The sequence below is a fragment of the Elephantulus edwardii genome, unplaced genomic scaffold, assembly GCF_000299155.1.
Source record: "Elephantulus edwardii isolate Elephantulus edwardi_28Jun2011 unplaced genomic scaffold, EleEdw1.0 scaffold00061, whole genome shotgun sequence".
In the NCBI taxonomy this organism is placed as follows: Eukaryota; Metazoa; Chordata; class Mammalia; order Macroscelidea; family Macroscelididae; genus Elephantulus; species Elephantulus edwardii.
Window position 1 is genome coordinate 4138500 of NW_006399811.1, and position 21259 is coordinate 4159758.

General features: G+C 39.9%; 1 protein-coding gene across 1 annotated transcript in view; it reads left to right on the top strand.

Annotated features, from left to right (window-relative positions):
• The window catches only part of PAPPA2 (pappalysin 2), a 475277-nt gene that overhangs the window by 397780 nt on the left and 56238 nt on the right, over window positions 1–21259 (top strand). The window contains exon 20 of the mRNA XM_006887711.1: window positions 13367–13438. Coding sequence (XP_006887773.1) covers window positions 13367–13438 — 72 coding nt within the window. The remainder of the gene's footprint in view (window positions 1–13366; window positions 13439–21259) is intronic.

Below are 21259 nucleotides of genomic sequence, written 5' to 3' on the forward strand. Positions count from 1 at the left end.
TGGTGGGGTTGTGGAGAAACTGGAACCCTTATTTACTGTTGGTGGGAGTGTAAAATGGTGCAACCACTGTGGAAGGTGGTATGGCGCTTTCTCAAAAAGTTGCAAATAGAGATACCATTTGACCCAGCAATTCCACTACTGGGAATATACCCCAAAGAGACCATAACTGCCACCCAAGCAGATATATGAACACCCATGTTATTGAAGCTTTGTTCACAATAGCAAGGAGTTGGAAACAACCTAAGTGCCTATCAAAAAATGAATGGATAGAGAAGCTGTGGTATATTCACACAATGGAATATTATCCTGCATTAAAAACCAAGGAACTCATGCAATATTATTCAAAATGGGTGACTCTGGAGGATATTATGCTGAGTGAAATATTTCAGTCACAAAAGGACAAATACTGCACGGTGCCACTGTTGTAAAACAGGACTGACCTCGGGGTTGGGGAGAGACTGAGAAAGATGGCTTCAAAATGTATACTGCTTTGAAACAGATGAGGGAGAAAACTGTTTAAAAGGGATATGTGATTAGGTATTTTTGTCATGATGGGAGTCCAGAACGAAGGCTGCATTGTGGAGTGGATCTGGGGGGAGGGATTGTAAAACAATGAAATAATTTTTCTTTTACTTTTCCAAGAGGGTAGTGTACTGGTGGGGAGGGCCGGGAGGGGAGAAAAGTAAAACAATGAATGAATGGAAATCCAAACTGTCTGTAAATTTTTATTGAAATTAATAATAAATTTTTAAAAATGTTTTAAAAAGAAATATAAATGCAGGCTATACACATGGAATTCACCTGATGGTATACATAGGAATCAGATCGATTATATCATGGAAAGAATTGCTGGAGAAGCTCAATATCAGCTGTGAAAACTAGGCCAGGTGCTGATTATGGATCAGACCGCCAACTACTCATATGCAAATTCAAGCCGAAGCTGAGGAAAGTTAAATTCATGGGAACCAAAATTTGACCTTGAGTCTATCCTGGCTAAATTTCAAAAACCATCTCAAGAACAGGTTTGAGGCCTTGAACATTAATGAGTGAAGATCAGATGAGCTATGGGTCGATATCAAGAATATCATCCAGGAAGAATGCTAAAGGTCATTGCACAGACAGAGGAAGAAGACCAAGATGGATGTCAGAAGAAACTCTGACTATTGCACTACAGCACGAAGAAACCAAAGCAAAGAGAAGAAATCAAGATATCAAGGGGTTGAACAGAAAATTCCAAAGGGCAGTGAGGGGAGACAAGTATTACAATGAAATGTGTGAGGAGCTGGAGTCAGTAAGGTGCCGAACTCGCTCAGCATTTGTTAAGCTGAAGAAAATGAAGAACAGATTCAAGTCTCAAGTTGCAATACTTAAGGATGCTTTGAGCAGAATAAGGAATTATCCAGGAAGCATTAAAAGAAGATGAAAAGAGTTTACAGAGTCATTACACCAAAAGGATTTGATGGACATAGAAGAATTTCACGAAACAACGTATGAGCAAGAGCCTGTGATGAAGAAGGAAAAATTTGCAAATTTGCCAGAAATTGATGGCATACCAATTGACATATTTCAACAAACAGATGTTGCCCAGAATGTGCTCACCAAATTGTGCCAAGAAATCTGAAGGACAACCACCTGGCCAGGACTCCTTTGATGTCTAATACTCTCTCACTTGCTGTCATTCTCCCTACGTCTGTTCTTACTCATAGCTGACCCTCCATCAGGGTTTCAAACACATGAGAGGAAACTGTTCATCTTTCTCTCAAGCAGTGATTGGTGAAGCAGAATCCTCAGAGAAACAGGCCTTTGGGTTAGCAGTGCACAACTGTCCTTGTTTTTCTCATTGAGTTGTGACTGATCCCAAGCTGCTCGTCCAATCACAGGAGTAGATTGCCCATCTTTCTCTCTCAGGGCGGCTGGTGGGTTTGAAGCATGGACCTTGAGTTGGCAGTGCAAGCCTCCCCTCGGTCTTACTGTTGCTTTTCTCACAATCCTTACCTCTTGGTTAATGGCAACTCTCTTGACCCAATTTTTCAGATAAAATAAAAATAGGATTATCTTGGACTTCACATTTCTTTTACTTACACTATACACCCAGCATTCTCAAGGCTCTGTATTTAAAATGTACTCAGTATTTGAACGCTTCTCATGACTTCTACTGCTGCCACACTAGTCACTACCATCTTTTGTTTGAGGTATCATAATAGTCTTCTAAATATTCTCCCAGCTTCAACTATTAGTCCTTCTTAATATGTTGTCAACATAGCAATGAGCCATCAGCTCAACTCATCGTTGAGTCAGAACCAATTCATAGCTGACCCTCAAGTGGGTTTTCAGAAGCTGCAAGCTGCATGGGAGGATCAGTTGGTAGATTTGGACTTCCTGGCTTTGGGTTGGCAACACAAGTCCTTATTCACTAGGCCATCAAAGCTCTCAAATCCAGGGATAACCAATCAAATTATGTGTCAAATCAAGTCATTCCTCTATTCAGAACCTTTCAATCAGGCTCTCTCAGAGCAAAAGCCAAGCCCTTTTCCGAATCTTCTAGGCCCAGTGACCCAGCCCCCCATTTCATTTATGACTTCTATTACTAAGTAAGATTCAAGGCATAGCCTTTTTAATTACTTTCTACACTTCCTTACTTCAGCCTTATTTTGCCACAAAAGCCTCTTAGCTGATTCTTGAACATTCTGCACACATGTCTCCCTCAGAATCTCTGCTGTCTGGTCTCCTCTGCCTGTAATATTCTTCTCTTAGAGATTCAAATGGCTTTTATTCACGTCTCAATCCAGAGAAGAAATGTGGACTACTTTCTTCTAGTGTGACAAACATCTATATCATAACTATTATCTAGTCAGTAAATCTCTGACTTAGGAAAAGAAATAGATTTTCCAGACATGGTTTTGAGGATACTATTACAGAAAGACTATAGACCTTGGAATTAAAAAGACATATTTAAGAAAAGAATTGCCCAAAAACCCCACACAGGGTTTTAACTCACCATTTCGGTTACTCACCGTTTGTGTCAGGAAATTTACCTAATTGTTGTGTACAGAAATTTCCTTATATGTAAAAATACCCTGTCTCAGATGGCTAATGTAGGATCAGATGAGAAACATGTCTAAAACTTAATTAAAAGTTTGGTGCAGAGTAACCTTTACTGATGTGTGAAGGCAGGCCGCCTCACCCAGCATTTGTCTGCCTTTCCCCATCTTCCCTGCTCTTAGTGATTTGAACTTACAACTAAATAAGCTATAGCAATAGGCCATAATTTGTTGAATTGTTAGAGGTATGTTTATTCTAGGGAACTTTGGTGGCCTAGTGGTAAGAATCTGCACTGCAATCCTGAAGGCACACAGTTCGAATCCTCCAGCAGCTTTCTCTGTGAGACAAGAATGGACAATCTCCTCCTGTGCAATTATTGCCTCTGAAAATATGTTGTAGGGTTAGCTATGGGTCTGTTCAGAGTAAATGGTATACAACAACAATATGATTGTCTTCACAAAATCATTGAAATATGTGTAATACTTATGCAAAGTAAGTATGTCGTTAAATTAGCTGCTTCAAACAATGTAGGAAAGAGGGTGAGGTAACGAAGTAAGCTTCCTCCTTCCTTGTTTAGCAGGAGAATTGGTTTCTGAGGGCAAAAACAAAAGCAAACACCTCCGAGGGCCGTATTTCAAAGCTTGAAAGATTTTTATACTTTTCTGAGCCCCTCAATCAATATCCTTTACACAAAAAAAAGAAAAAGAAAATCCAGGTGTTCTTTCAATTGTTTCTATTATATGCCATCAAGTCACCTGTGATTCGTAATGACTCTTTATGTACAGTAATTCTCAAGCATGCTCTTACTGACTCCAGCATACCTTCTGCCATTACCCTAGTTACTATTTCAATCCATCTCATCAAGGGTCATCATCTCCTGTACTATCCTTCCACCCTTCCAAACATGATGTCTTTCTCCAAGGACTGGTTATTCCTGGCCCCAAGTATGTGAGAAGGATCTTCAAAATCTTTGCCTCCAAGGAACAACTTGGTTTCACTCCCTTCAATACAGACCTGTTCATTCTCTTGGTGGTCCATGATTGTTCAATACCCTTCTCCAGCACAACTCAAAGGCATCGATTCTTCTTCTATCTCCTTAGACATTGTCCAGCTCTCTGATGCATAGCAAGTAATTGCAAAGACCATGGCCTGGATCAGGTGCACCTTAGTCTCTATAGTTAGCTCTAATTCTCATAGGGTGGTAACACAAGCTGCTACCTGAGTGCTCTCAGCTCTCCTGTAGCCATCATGTAAATAAAGAGGATTTCTACCCAATGTACTAAGGATATTCCATGTATAGAACATTGGAACTTCATTGTAAAAGAAAAAAAAAAAGCAAGGCAGTGGGAGCTGGAGACATGATGATGAGAGTATTGCTCTTGTATACTAGCACCCTGACCCTCTGAGACGCGATTGTGTGCCAGTCATTGGAGTCTCATGATGTCTATAATGGTACAGAGGGACAACTCACTACCATTAAGTTAATTTCAACCCATAGTGATTCTGTAACTGACCACAAGTTCTATAAACCTGAGTGGAAGATTACTTCATCTTTCTCCCGAAAAAAAGGCCAATGGGTTCAAACTACCAGCTTTCTGATTAGCAGGCTTCCACTTTAAACACTGTGCCACTAGAGCTCTTTGCATTAAGCCTAACAAGTATAGAATCTGAACTTCTTGTCACGGATAAGAAGGAATGCTTCTTAAAGCAAAGCAGTAGAATTAAAGAACTCAAATTGACTTAAGAGGGGTTCCATATTATCTACAATCTTAAATTGTGATGAGTAATCTACTCCATGAGATTAAACTGCCTCTGAAAACCCACTGGAGGGTCAGCTATGGGTCAGTTTTTACTCAGTGATACAGAACAGCAACTACACTTAGTTTGTGTAGTTTTTTCTCCTTATTTCCTCTTAAAGCTTTTTTAATTGGTTTTAGCATAATAAATAACATACATTGTTTTCTAATACTAACTACAATTGATCAAAGTCTTTTATCACTATATCTCATCAAATCTTCACTGCACCTTGCCTTTCACTCCATTCTTCCCTCCACTAATCCCTAAGTTTTCTGAGTTCCCTCTTTCTTCCCCCTTCCCTCCACTCCTTCCTTGCCCCACTCCCTCCCTATTTGAAAAAGAAGAGCAGACCTAAATTCTACCTCCAGAAAGGCAAAAATATGCATCTTGGAATATGTATCTTTAACAAGCACCCCAGGTAATTCCATTGGAACCCTTTGAGAAGCATTGCTACTGAAAAGTAAAATAATGGCCACATAAATATTTTAACTACAAGCAGCAGCCATTTGCTACATGGCTCGTTTGTTTAGAGAGTGGTAATTGCCTATTTCATGCAGATAACTATCACCTTTCATTCATCAGTTCTCTTTGTATCTGGCAAAACTGCAGAACAGTGGATTAAATTGTAGCATTTTCTCTAGTTTACCTCAGTAACTTCATTCTTTGTAATAAAAAAATGATACATTTGGATAACACTTCAATATCTTTGAAGTTGTTTTCTGTGTATCATCTCATCTGAATCCCATTGCAAACCAATAATCAAGGAAAGAAAGATTTTATTATCTTTATTTTAGAGATAAATTAGCTATTATTGTCTGGTTGGTGCAAAGTCACACAGCTGGTGAGAATAAGAAACAAAGGTGAAAGGAACTGCAGGCTAATACTCTGACTCCAAGTTCCATGAGATTCATTGTGCATCACCCTGTTCACACAAGGTTTTTACCCTGTTCACGCAAGGTTTTTAATTCATCCTTCCATCTCTTCATCTATTCATTTTTCGTATATATTTCTATTCCTTTATATATTTATATATACATATATTTTTATATATATCAATATATTTATATTCATTTTTTTTCTTTCTGGGTATATGTTTGTAATTGCCTACTAAATAGGAAATAAATAACTCTCAACTTCATCCCCCAAACCCCTGTCCCTCCCCTCATAAATCTCATTGCTGTCTAGACAGAACCAACTCAGAGCTGCTTTCCAGTGCATGTTCAGAGGTGGTGAATTGCACGGAAGGAGATTTCCCATCTTTCTCCTTCCAAGCCACTGGTGGAGCCAAACTTTCAGGGAGCTGCAGCTTTTGGGATGGGGCACATTTCTCCTCACGGTCTACACCACCTGAGCTTCTGTCCCCTCCCCAAGAAGTTTAAAAAATTTATGGAAGAGATATCATAATACTGTTTGTCTTCTTGTAAAAGAAGTTTGTTTCAATTTAAAAGAAAAATACTACATAACTTGGGAGACATCGGAGAATATTAAACTGAGTGAACTCAGTCTCACAAAGGCAAATACTGCATAAACCATTATTATAAAAATACGATAACTAGTAAAATGTGTTTAGGCTTCCCATGGGACAAAGGAGTGGGAGCAGAGGGATAAGGCTGGGTAGGGGTGAAATCTCAAGTCCACACAGTTTGGTGAGTGGAAGGATTAAGGAAAGGAAGTGGGAAAGACCCAGCAGGGACCTGAAAAGATGGAGTAAGGTTGAAGATAGTCCAATGGTGATTAATTTTATAAAATACAATGCATGGTAATGACTGTATGAAGCATATTGTCACTTAAGGAAAGTGTGAAACACACAAAAACACCACTATGAGCATGAATGAAACACACTGTATATGAATAAATATATGCATACCAATAAAACAGGGGGGAGAAAGTTTACCAAAAGAGGTTTGTTTGTGTTTAAAGAGCAATCAAATATACTTTTAGACATGATGGACATGGCTTCAGTCTGTGATCACTATAAGTCTGTCAACTCAAGGGATCAAATGACAGCAACAACTGAACTTCTTTACTCTTTCCTGAGATTCTATTAGTTTTTATTCCTAAGAAGGATTCCTGACTCTTAGAGTGGTGCTTTGTTTTTGTAGGGATTTTTTGTTTGTTTGTTTTCTTTTGATTAAAAGAATTTCTGAGGTTTTAAGTAGTGTGAGTTTTGATGAAAAACAAGGTAGCAACTGGCATAAAATAAAAAGTGAAGTCATCCAGTTCTCAAATATGGTACAATTTACCTTCTGGTACTCTGACAACTCATGTGCAAGGCCAAAGATGCTTTGTCTATGTTCTTATCAGAATTTAAAAGGGCACATGTGGAATGTCTGACAATGTTACCAGCACTTACAAGTAGTTCTGAAGGAAAGAAAAAACAATGTGATTTCAATTAACTAATTATGAATAGTTCTTTTGGAGAGTGTCTCCAGCTCTGAAAAGATATAATAAAGAGAAATATCTTTCTATTGTTTTGTTTTGGTTTGATTTTTTATAAAGACATGGAAATTTTCTTCTCCTTTTACAAACTAGGCTGGGAAGAGAATTAATGGCCATTCAAAGTTTCCTGATGAAATGTCACTGACTGAAAAAAGGAATTTTTAATAACCTTTGTCTGTGAGACTGAAACTGAAATGATGAGAAGGGGAAAAAAATATATATATATAAACACACACACACACATTTGTGTGTATATTTCTTGTTACTGTGTACTATTGAACTGAAACTAATGCATAACAGATCCTCCAGTGGGTTTTCAGAGTTTATAAATGGCATGGGGGGGGACACTGTCTCTCTCCCATGGAGATTCAAACCACCTACTTTTAGGTTGACAGTGCAACTCCTTGCCACTAAGCCACCAGAGTACAACGGCACTGTAAATTACATAAGAGGAGCCTGCCCAACTTTTATCCCCATAGAGCAGTCAGTGGAACTGAACCAGTCATCTACTTTTGTTGGCAGTGCAACTCCCCTAACCACTAGGCCATTATATATAACTCTATGAACTTGGAGAAACGATGAAAGTTATACAAGTGTTCAGGTCTTTCATTCATAGAATTGCTATGAGTCATCTAAGATTCTACAGCACTTAACAACAACTCTCTCTCTCTCTCTCTCTCTCTCTCTCTCTCTATATATATATATATATATATAATTTATATTTATAGATGTATAATTTATATTTCTCTATAATTTGTGTTTATATACAATTTAGATTTATGTGCTGTTACATTTATGCATATATATATAAATTTCATATTTATGTGTATATATAATTTATATTTATGTGATTAGGGGTGTATATGTGTGTGTATTTGTTGTTATGTACCATCAAAAGCTATTCATAGCTGACCCTCAGTAGATTTTCAGAGGCAGAAAATCTCATGAGAAGAGATTGCCCATCTTTCTCCCGCAGAGCCTTGAACCGCATGCCCTTGGGTTGGCAGCTTCGCTCTTTGCTACTAGGCCAGGCCACCAGAGCTCCCACAAAGAAGGCCCACAAGTTCATTGGGGAATTTTCCAGTTGTCTTCCAGAGACATTGTGTGAGTGTCTCATGAGTACGCTGGCCCTGGAAGAAGATAAGTTGTTGGAAGACAAGACCCAGGGGAGCTACCTGGGGGTAAATCACCACTAACACCTCTTTAATAACGGGAAGAATTTTATTAGGCAGAGCTTCAAAGGACGATTGTCCAAAATGGCTGAGCTCCCTGAACTGCTTTGTTCTGGGCTTTTTGTAAGAAACAAAGAAGTAGTTTTCCTACTCTCTCCTTGGTGGTTTTAAAACACGAGCATTGGCTGTACAATTTCAACAGGGTAGGAGGTTGTGAGCTTGGCCACATCTTGGCTTTCTAGATAAAAGAATTCTCCTACAAAGTCACAGCTCCTCTACCTCAGTAGAAAAGGAAACTTTCTCAGAGTGTTAGAGCCTTCCTGACTTTTCAGGTAAGGAAGCCTGGCACAGCCTCTCTTGTCCTTTCTTAGGAGTTCACACATTCTTGCAGAGGCTCTTTTTTCCCAGGACTCCTCGCTCAAGGTAATGATTTGAAAATTCACAGATGAACTTCTGGATATTTTCTCTTATATTGATGTTTTCTTCAGCAGAGAAATGTCCCAACAGAAAGGAAACAGAGCAGGGGGAAAACCCTGCTGACAGTTCACCTTGTGCTGGCCAGTCATGGTGATCTGGGCAATTGGACCTTTGGGGACAGCCACTGATCTTTTGCTGTAGGAAAGAAGGAGATCACCAGGCCTTTCTTCTGAGGAACTTCTGGTTGGACTAGAACCTATAGACTTTCACATAGCAGCCTGGAGCACTGTTTGCACCACAGGGATTCCTATTGTTATCCCACTCCCCATTATGCTGTAACTTCCTTGAGGATAGCAATAATGTCTTCTTCATTCTTTCCTCTCATCTCCTAAGAGAAGAAATTAAAAATCAATTCAGGACATAGTTGTTACATACAATATAGATGTTGTTATTGTTGTTAAGTGCTGTCGAGTCATAGGCAACTCATACTGACCTTATGAACGAAAGACCTGAATACTTGTATATTTTCATCTTTTCTCCAGGTTCATAGGGTTTCTGGAGGCAAGCTATTTTGGAAGTGCATGCCACTCCTGCTTCCAAGTTTGTTTTAATCAGAGAGCTCCACCAAACACTGTCTGCCATGAGTGACTATTAACACATTTTTAAAAATTTTTTTATGAACATCTACAGAGATTTTGGATTTCCATTCATTCATTGTTGGACTTTCCTATTATCACATTTAACACATCAGTGTCACAGTGTTCAGTATCACAGCAACCATGAGTTACCTCTGTACAGCAAGTGGACAGACCAGGGCTATACAACGTAGAAGAGTGTTTCACCAAAAACAATTAAAACCAGACCTGTGGGCTATGGATTAAAGTCACCCACCTTTGGCTTGGTAACATCATTTTCTGTCCACTAGGCCAACTAAGCTCTCTCTTTGTTGTCGTTGTTGTTAAGTGCCGTCAAGTTGTAGGCAACTCATAGCCACCCTATGAACAAAAGACATGAACACTTGTAAAACTTTCATCCTTTTTTCGGGTTCATAGGGTTTCCAGAGGCAAGCTATTTCGGAAGTGGATGTCTCTCCTGCTTCCAAGCTTGATTGGGGAACTCCACCCAACACTGTCCACCATGGTTAACCATTATCACTTTTGACACATCAGTGTCACAGTGTCCAGCTTCACAGCAACCACAAGTTACCTCTGTACAACAAGTGGACACACCAGGGCTATAAGACCAAGAAGAATGTTTGACCAATACACACACACACACACACACACACACACACACACACACACACACATATGTATGTATGTATAATATAAATTATATATACACACATAAATATAAATCTAAAAGTAGGTGGTTTGAATCTACCAGCAGTTCCATGGGAGAAAGATAAGACAGTGTCCTCCTGTGTCATTATTTTAAATTATAAATTCCTTTTTCATGGGCTGAGCAATCCTTCCCCCCCCCCACCCCAAGTACCATATTATAAATTGGTAGGGTCCAAATTAATTTGATTTCCCGTGGACACACAGTCAGGGCACTCACAGGTTTTCAGTGTTGATATTCTTGAAGTAGATCACTGGATGTATCTTTTGAGCAACTTCTTGTAGACTAGAACCTCCAATCTGCCAACTGGTAGCCAATTACACTAACTACTTGCGCTGCAGGAACTCTTAGTGTAATTACAGTTCCCCAGGAGTAATGACTAGATCTTCAGCTCTCCCTGTTCCACAGAAAGTTGAGCTCATGGAAAGGGATGAGTATATACATTTGGTCTGAATCAAATGATTCAGGTGGGAACATCAGGGTCCTTAGTCAATGCTGTGCTATGAAAGAAATACAGTCGTCCTCCGTTTCCATTTCAAAGGCAAAAACTGTTGTGCTTTTTGCCATTATTTCTATCAAGGAAAAGCAACAGAGTATAAAAGCAATGGTATTTTAAATAATAAAAGTTATGGCCACTGCTAAGTATAGCTACAGTTAAACCTGCTTTATAACATAAACAATAATCATTTCTACTTAGCAGAGCCATAGTTTATATGCAGATTGTTCTGCTTAAACAACCTTAACTGCAGAAGGATAATTCTTTTTTTTTTCCCAGTAGACTGAGCACCATTATTGCTTGTTTACATTCTTTATCGGTTTGATAATTTTTAGTGCAATGCTAACTTAAGTCAAGTTACTGTCTAAATCAATTTCAGAGTTTTTAAAATCAACATATGTGTAGACTTATTTATGTCGCTTTTAAGAAAACTATAAATGAATGGTATGATAACAGTCTCATAAAATATTATAGTTTTCATACTGTATAAGACCATTATTGTAGAATGTGAATGAAGATCTAAGAGGGTGGGGGGAAGCAGAAGGGTGAGGATGGGCGAGTGGGGGCAGTAATCATAGGGTCGCACAATTTGATGGGTGGAAGGAAGGGTGGGTAAAAGAAATGAGAAATATTTGGTGTGAAAAACAATGTATACAAACTTTATAAGCAAGCCAGTATAAAATATTTTAAAGAAAATAAAACAACAAAAAATTACAGCTTCCCTTTATCATGAATAACCAGGAGGTATAAATTCATATTACCACTTACGTTGTTGTATGCCATCTAGTCTATTCCAACCCATAGGACAACTATCGGACAGAGTATAACTGTCCCATAGAGTTGCTTTTTGTTGTTGTTTATAATCGAGTTGGAACCAACCCATAGCTGACCCTCTGGTGGGTTTTCAGAGGCAGTTAATCTCATGGGAGGAAACTGCCCATCCTTCTACCATTGTGCAGTTGGTGGCCTCCAACCACGTGCCTTCGGGTTTGCAGTGCAGCTTCTTGCCACTAGGCCATCAGAGTTCCCTATAGAGCTGCCTAGGCTAAGGCATTTATGAGTGCACAGCACCACATCTTTCTCCCACAGAAGCTGCTGGTTGGGCTCTACCCACTAACCTTTCAGTTAGCAACCATTGCACCACCAGCACTCCTTGTAAACACATGTCTCTCCAATAAGTATCTCCAAACTAATTACAGCACCAACAACATTCTAAATGATTTCCAGTTACTAGGGGTGTCATCATGTGTAAAGCTCCTATCATATCATGTACTCTTCTTCTTCCTGTTGCACTGAATTCTTGCTGCACAAAGTTAAAACATGAGCGTGAAAGGATGCCAAAGTGTATATTGGTAACAGACTTTGGAGAGAGACTTCATTTTGTCTTTGAGACGCTACAGTGGGGATTTCTCTTTCCATACAGTGCATCTTTTAAAATTTTGAAATAAAAACTTTCAAAAGGGAAAGATCAGTGAAAAATGAGTTGTTATTATTACTTCAACAGAGTTCATGACTGACTGTTTGTTTCCATAGACTATTCCATGAACATGGCTGTTTGGAATGAGACAGTCAATAGTGTTTCATGATGTGCTTGCACTAGCATCAGTTTTGAAGTTGGCACTGTTTTAAGTCCCAGTAGTTTCACATCAGCTGTATTTGTGGACACCCTTCTATTCCCTACAGGAGATAAGTGATGCTAACAAGAGTTACAGAAAGTGTAATTCAGCTTCAGACTTCACTTGGCCACTCACATCATAGGACACAGAATTTCTGAGACCCAGTTCAGTTGAGATATTTCTCATGCACGTATATTTCTTGGCATTTAAATCCTTTGCTGTTTTTGCTGTTGTTGTTGGGTACCATTGAGTTGGAAGCGACCAATAACTTATCCTACAGTGGTTTTTCAGAGGCAGTAAATCACACAGGAGGAGACTGCCCATCTTTCTCCCAAGGAGCAGCTGGTGGATTTAAACCACATAACTATGGCACTTAGCAGCCCTATGTACAACAGAACAAAAACCAGCTAAATCCTCACAGTATCCTTTTTTAAATTTTTTATGGTAATTGAGTATATAACAATTCCTACATCTGTACTTTAGTGAGGTTGATTAAACTCATCAAGTTGTGCAATTAGTTTGATTCTCTTTTTGTTAATTATTCCAGCCTCATTCACATCAACTTATGCTCCCCATGTTTTCTGTCTGTCCTTTGGGTCTCCCATTGCCAGTCTGATCCTTTATAGATAGTGATTGCTGGTCAATCAATGTCACCATCCCACCATTTCTTATAACATGATCCAATAAGAAAATTTCCAAACAAGCTGAACAAAGATGGAATAAAACTGAATAAAATGTAGTATTGTAATAGCTAAAGTGCATTTTCAGTTATGTCCACATCACTGGAAATGTTGGGACCCTATGAGTAGAGAAGGGAATTTTGAAGAGGACAAATCCAGTAGTTTACTAAGAGTTTCTGTCTTGACACTGTCTCTCAGGATTAGGCAGATTTCCGTGGGAAATGCCAGAGAACTGAGACTCTATCAGGTGCTGTGAGAGTCTCACCACTCATGTCTGGGTTTGGAATGGGGCTGCAAACTCAGGATTTGCCTCCTCATTCACTGAGCAAGTGTCTGTATTTACCATCCTTTCTTCTTCCCCTTTAGAACATCGTGTGCACTGGGAGGCTGCAGTGGTACCCAGACCCCTCGCTGGTCCAATGCATCCAATCATGTGAGGTAAGTGGCCCTCTCCCTCTGCAAACCCACACTGCTCATCTCTGGTCCACCCAACCCACAGGGATCTGACTTCATCAAAACCAACATCCCACTCTCCCCACAACTGTCACTTCCTCTACTTTTACTTTAACCTTTCTTACATTTAGCTTTGCAAAGAAGACACTAGTTAGAAAGCAAATCAGGATTATTTGTGATTCTGGAATTCTCTAAGTGTGCTCCAGGAGGGTATCCATGGAAAATAGCACCTGTAGCAAAAAAGTACTGCATTTTTGGCTCTTTGCAAAGGTCTAGCGGGCTCAGCAGGCAGAGCCAGAGGGAGCAACACTGCCAGCCCAAGGCAAAGCTTCTCTGGCAGTTTGACTCTCCCACCTGGTTCTCTGGAGAAATATAGATAGTCTCCTTCCAGGCAATTTAACCTCATTTGAAACAGAACGGAAGGTCAGCTAGGAGTCGGTTATGACTCGACAGCAAGGAGCTTTTGAAATTTGAACACCTGATGTTTATCTTCTAGATAACTTTACCATACTATCAATTTGGAAACATAAGCCAAGCTCTTTAATTTTTTACTTAACATATGACATTACAGGAAAACTATCACTGCACTTTCCTCACTCTAAATGATAAAAATTAGGCTGCGATGGGTTCAAAGTAATTTTCTTTCCACTCTCTCTCTTTCAAGAGGAACTCAGTATAGTGAGTTGACTGCTTTCTAAAAGATCAGCAGATTAAAACTGTTAGTAGTTCCATGGGAGAAGGATGCTGCATGCTTCTATACAGAATTGTCGTTGTGTGCCATCAAGACATCACCAACTCATAGCTGACCCTCCAGAGAGCTTTCAGAGGCAGTAAATCACACAGAAGTTTACCAGTGCTTCTCCCATGGAGAAGCTAGTGGGCAGCCTTGGAAACCCTGTGAAGCATTTCTACTCTGTCCTGGAAGGTTACCATGAGTTAGAATCTACTTGAAAGCAATAATTCTTTTCGTTTAATTTTTCCTGGTGACCTCTCATAGCTGGCAGTGGCTCATAGAGCTCAGTGGTACCTTGCCTTTAGGTGGTGCCTGGGGCATGTGCCATACCTGCCACCCATTAAGTACATTTCTTATGGATGATCTTAGTTACACCTAAATTTACAGACAAGTAGCCCACAGACAGGTCCACTAACATGGTATCTGAAGACTTATTTTGGTTGTCAACGTTTAAAAATTTGGTATTTCACATAAAAGTAGTATGTGTGTATATAAATTCTTTCTCTCTCTCCCTCCCCCAGCTTCCTTCACACCCAATGAATAAAGCTAAAACTCTATGGACACTATATGGCAATGCTTTGCTGGATCTGAATAGTAGCTACAGCTTCAGAAAGGCAGCTATTGTTTCAATACGGTCCTCCTTTCCCCCTGTGCCTTCTTGCATGGTGGGCTTCACTCATTTTCAATGACTGCCTGAGTCCAGCAGGCCTCTTTTTGCCACTTCTTAGAGAAAAGCCAAAATAACCTCTCACATTCATTGCAGTCGAGTTGGAACCAGCTCATCACTGACTCTCCACTGGCTTTCCTAGACTGGAAATAGCACAAGAGGAGACTGTCCATCTTTCTCCCACAGAGCAGCTAATCCAAATTTACCTTCACTACCTTCTACTTTTATGTTACCAAGTTGATCAAGGAAAAATAGAAAGATACTCCAAATGATGGATTGTCATAGTGACTACAAGAACCGGCTCAGCAGGGCTTGTGAGCATAACATAGGATTGGGCAAGATTTTGGTCTCCTGTACGTAAGGTCATTCATTGTGAATCACAATTTATTTCAAGGATATCTACAAACAATAAGATGTTACTACATAAATATATATATATATACATATATATACACATATATGTGTGTATATATGTATATATATGTGTATATATGTTTGTGTATATATATATGTTTATGTGTATGTATGTATATATACGTGTATATATATTTATGAAAAAATTTTAAAATTCTATATACTCTACATAGTGGATTCTTCTTCCAGTGGAGGACTTGCAGATACTCTGAATCCCTTCTTGTGGTTATTATTAGGTACTCAAATGTGTTCCCATCCATAATGGCCCTGTGTATAGCAGAATAGAGCATTGTCCAGTCCTGTACCCTCCTGTGGAGAGTTTATGGTAAGGAGTTGCCCTGCCAACTCAAAGCCATGCTCGAATGCACTATCTGTTCCAAGAGGGAAATACGGGCAGTCTCTGAAGACCCATTTGAGGGTCAGCTATGAGTCAGTTCTGATTGATGGTATACAACAACAACAACAGCAGCAGCAGCACCCTCCTAACGATTGTTATGTCTGAGCTCATTTTTGTGGCAACTTTGTCAATCTAGCTCAGTGAAAGTATTCCTTTTTTGTTGAAGCTAGGTTAACTGGAGTTGTTATTATTAGAAGACGCAGTCAAGAGAAAGCAGAGACTTGCTGGAATCCTGATGTGAACAAGGAGCAATGGTTCTGACCTCACCTCTATTCAAGCCCTTTCATCTTGGAAATCAAATCCACTGTTGTTGAGTTGATTTTAAATCATTGAGACTCTCCACTGGGTTTCAAAGGTTGTCAGTATTTATGGGATGAGACCTCTCATATTTCTGGGACTGGTAAATTTGAACCACTGACATTTGTTTAGGTTAGCAATCTGACTCATTAGCCACTCTGCCTTCAGGTCTCCTTGTCCCGTGAATAGCCAGTGACAAATATAAATATTATAGTCTCGTGATAGGTTTTGTCATTCACATCCCTCACTGGAAAGGATTAGACCACTTAGCAGCAGTGCTTGGGTTCTTCTGGCTCCTCTTGTGCTGCAGGGAGAGCCTTTTACTGCCACTGATTTCTCACACCCTCCCTCCCTTCTCTACCACACACACGCAGCCCAAATGCACGGTAAGCCCTCTATTCTTCTGTTTCCCTGTGGGTCTCTTGATCTAGTTCTGGGAAATCAGGATGTCTATGAGGCCAAAGAGTGGTAATGGGTGGAGTTTGGAAAAAAAAAAAAAAGAGAAAACTGGGTGGGGGAAATGATAGCAATAAAATAAAAAAGGGCAATCTCAGTCAGAGTGTATCAAGAACAATGTTAGCACATAGAGTGTACTTTGTTGTGGTGGAAGCTAACAAAATAGCTCCTCTTCTGCCATCATTAGAAAAACAGATGGCAGTGCAGTAGGGAGGAGGAGGGCAGAAGAAAGGGAGCTGAATCATCCACTGGGTGTGGGGTAGAAAGGGAAAGGTGGCCAAGGACGGAGAGAGATAAACAGAGGACTCAGGGAGCTGGGAAGAAATCAAAGTAATCCTGAAAGTTCCCTTCTGCTGCTTCTCTCCATGAGTGCACATTGGAGGCTGGGTGATACAGTACAGAGCTGTCTTCAGTATTTCTCAGAAAGTCAAAATACAGAGCTTTCCATGTTTTCCCCCTCTCTTCCTGCCTGGTCCCCAGCATACCTTGTGGATACCTTGCCTACACTTTTGTGGCTATGATCAGGAATGGAACTCTGCCCGCTGTTGAGTCCTCTGCCCAGCTGCCCAAGCACTGGTGAGCCTTCGTCCTCCCCAGCTGTACCCACTGCAGTGGTTACTCTACTGTGGGCCACTATCATTAGCGTCCCAGGGAATTGTAATAAATGCAGATTCTCAGGCCCCTCTGCTTGTCCAGTGAATTTCCCAGAGGCTGTAATTTGCACAGGAAGGGATGGCTTCTCTTTCTCCTGTGGAGACGCTGTTGCATTAGAACCGCTTACCTTTGGGTTGGCAGCACAACTCCGTACCAGTAGGCCAGCAGAGCCCCACTGCAGAACTCCCCAAATGAGAAATGAGTACGGCTATCTATTTTAACAAGCTCTTTAGTGATTCTGATGACTGCTAAAGTTTGAGAATCCCTGTTCTACCCATTATGGAAGGATGTAAGAAGTTGTCTAGCTGTGGATCCCGAACTTGAGGCTCTATCTGTCTAAGAGAATAATTCTAGCTAACCATATTTACAGTCTAATTCTCCTCTGCTATTTCCTTAAATTCTGAATTGGATAAGGTTGGGGGAAAAATAATATTGGCTGCTGGTCTATCAACAAAGTCTATGTATGGAGAGAATGGAAGCAAAGAGAAGAAAGAGTCAATAACCAAAGGACTAATAAAGGAATTCAACAAGGAAGGAAGTGGATAAAAAACAAACAAACAAACAAACAAAAAACACACCAAACAAAAACACACTCACTATGAAATGCTGAAAAGGACAGTAACAATGAGAAAGAGAGGCTGAGTCTGGCATGTTCTGTGGGCAGCTTGGCAGACAGTCAATTCTTTACTGGAAAAAGTCAGCTAAATCTATTAGGAAGAACTAAATAGTGTCAGAGGCAGACAGAAATAGCAACCCCAGAGGCCAGATAAAGCAAAGAGGGGTGAGTAGTTAAGTGAGAGGAAGCTTTTTTAAACCTGCAGCACAGAAACCTGAGTTTGAATGAGACCTTTTGATATCTCGTGTTCAAAGTGAGTTTGCTTGTTTACTTTCAATGTGGAATGTCATTCCAAGAAGCCCACTTTAGGCACCTAATCAAAGCATTCAACCATGCGAATAGAACGTCTCACTCTGTATTACACCCAATAAGCCCACTGTAATGAACCCATCGCCTGAAACTGTCCACTCAAAGTCTCCCTCCAGTGTCACTTCTAACCTTTGTTTATATCTTCTTCTTTGCTGTAGAGATTTTTCTTTTAACTCCTCAACATTCTGTGCATCTCCTGATTGCTAAGGGTAGCTTAGAGGTTACTTTTTACATTACAAGATCTTTAAATCGTATTGTATACTGAATTGATGCCAACACTTAGCAACTCTCTATGACTGAGCAGAATCACCCCACAGGTTTCCCTAGGCTGTGTCTTTAACAGTGTGGATCAACCTGGTCAATTCAGTTAATCAGTGGAAATCCAGGTTATTTCAAACCACTGACCTTTTTTTAAAAAAAAATTAAAGCTAGTTTATTTACAAAATTTGAAAACATTGTTTTAGAGAACAGATTCTTTCAAGTCCTCTCATCCACCCCACTCATCAAATTGTACAACCCATGATTAATCCTCCCCTCCTTCTGCACATCCTCATCCTTCTGCTTCCACTGTCTCCCACCCCTCTTCTATCCTTATACTCACTCTACAATAATGGTTTGACCTTTTGATTAGCAGCCAAACTTTTAACCATTTTATCACCACAGCTTTTCCCCTAATAATGACATCTTGTTGCTATTTAAGTCCCTATTCCATCAGCAAGAACAATCAAAATATTCATAATTCTGCTTTGTTCAAACATGAAGTACTATTTTCTAGTTGTTTCATGCATTTGGCTTTCAGAACCTAGGCATTTCTTTTCTTGCATTCTTAATACATCTGTCGGGAGTTGTTAGCCGCTTTGTGACATTTGATGAATAAGTAATGCAGAAAGGAGGAAGCAAAAATATTGGTGTAGCCTCAAGATAATTAGTTGTGAATTTAGAGGATGCACAAGAAAATGATAAAAAAAGAAGTTCATTGAGATCCATAACTGGATAATCACTTGGAACTAGTCAGCTGCTGTACTCCTTTATCACTGGATTGTTATGCAAGTATCTCTATAGGGGGAGTGCTTGTGCTTCCCACAGTAAGCTGCCAGTCTAACCCAGAGGCTGTGTAACATGAGTGGTTCAAATCTAGCAGCAGCTCTACAATAGAAAGAAGGGAAGGGTTTCCTCCTCCCATGGCAATTGACAGCCTCAGAAACCCAATGGAATGCTGCTGTGTGTTGGAACCAACTCTATGGCAGTGAACTGAACTTTGAGTTTGATCAGTAAGTGCTTTAAGTATCAGCTTTCTGCAAGAAAAGTAAGATTGTGTCATGCCACAGACCGTTGATAAATCTTCTAAAGTCTAATAAATAATACCAAACCAAACAAACCAAAGTACTCACAAATTCATTGCTATTAAGTTGATTCTAACTCATATTCATGGTCTGTGACAGGGAAGATCTGCTCCATAGGCTTTCCAGGCCTATTAAGTCTTTATAGAATCATGCTGCCATATCCTCTTCCCACAGGATGGCTGGTGGATTTGAACCACCTACCTTTCAAGTAAGATGCTGTGGGCAATATATTGAAAGACCCAGAAAGCATCAAAAGAGATGGAGGGAATACACAGAGCCACTGTACCAGAAAAAAATTGATTGGCAATGAAAAATTTCAGAAAGTACCATATGAACAGGAGCCAATGGTAATGAAAGCGAAAGTAGAAGCTGCATTGAAAGAATTAGCAAAAAAATAAGGCTCCAGGACTTGTTTCAATTAACAGACACCACCTTGGATGCACTCACCTGTCTATGCCAGGAAATTTGGAGGATAGTTGTCTGGCCAACGGATTGGAAGAGGTCTATATTTGTTCCTATTCCCAAGAAGGGTAATCCAACTGAATGTGAAAATTATCAAACAATATCATTGATATCACATGCAAGCAAAATACTGCTGAAAATCATTCAAAACTCACTTGGACAGTACACAGATAGGGAATTGCCAGAAGTTCAAGTGAGATTTAGAAGAGGCTGTGGCACCAGCGATATCATCGCTGATGTCAGATGGATCCTGGCTGAAAGTAAGGAGTAAGAAAATACTAGAAGAATGTCTATTTGTGCTTTCTTGACTGTACAAAGGTGATTGTGTGGATCATGACAAGTTGTGGCTGACACTGAGGAAAATGGGAACCCCAGAGCACGTGATTGTGCTCGTGAGGAACCTATACCTGGAGCAGGAGGCTGTTTTGTGTAAGCAGAGCAAGTGCAAACTGCATGGTTTGGAACTGGATAAAGAGTGCATCAGGGATGTATTCTCTCTCCATATCTGTTCAATCTATGTGCTGAGCAAACTATCTAAGAAGCTTGACTCTATGAAGAGGAATGTGTCATCAGAATTGAAAGGAGACTCATCAATAACCTGCATTATGTAGACGATACATGTTGAAAGTAAGGAAGATTTGAAGCAGAAGATCAAGAAGTGCAGCCTTCAGTATGGATTGTGTCTCAATATCAAGAAAGCAAAAATTCTCACCACTAGACCAGTAGGCAGTGTCGTGATAGATAGAGAGAATATTGACACTATCAACAGCTTCATCTTGCTTGAATCCACAATTAATAATAGCCTTGATACACACAGTCAGGAAATAAGGAGATGCATTGCAATGGGAAATCTGCAGTTAGGGATGATTTCAAATTATAGAGGAGTAGTGATGTCAGTTTGAGGACTAAAAGTGCATCTGATTCAGGCCACAGTCTTTCCAATAACTAGCTATGCAACTGTGACCTGGAATAAGATTAAAGAAAAAAGAATTGAAGCCTTTGAGCTGTGGTGTTGGAGAAGAACACTGAACACCCCATGGACCAAGAAAATGAATAGAAATGTCTTGGAGATGGTGCAGCCGAAGCGCTCTTTGGAGGCAAGAATGATGAGGCTTTTCCTCACATTCTTGAGACATGTTGCTAGAAGGGGCTATTCTTTGGAGAGGGACATGATGTTGGGAAGGGTGGAGAGTTGGCAAAGGAGAAGAAGACCTTTAACCAGGTGGATTGATATGGTTACTGCTGCAATGGGCTTTTGAGTGTTAGGAGGTATGAGGATGGTAAAGGACAGGGCTGGGTTTAGATCTTTTATCCATAGGGTCACTATAAGTCATACTTGATTTGATGGCACCTAACAACAACAACTTTTCAATTAGCAGCTGAGTGCTTAACCATTGCACCAACAGGGTTCTCAACGTGTCTCCTATCATAGATAACACAGACAGTCCTTGGATTATG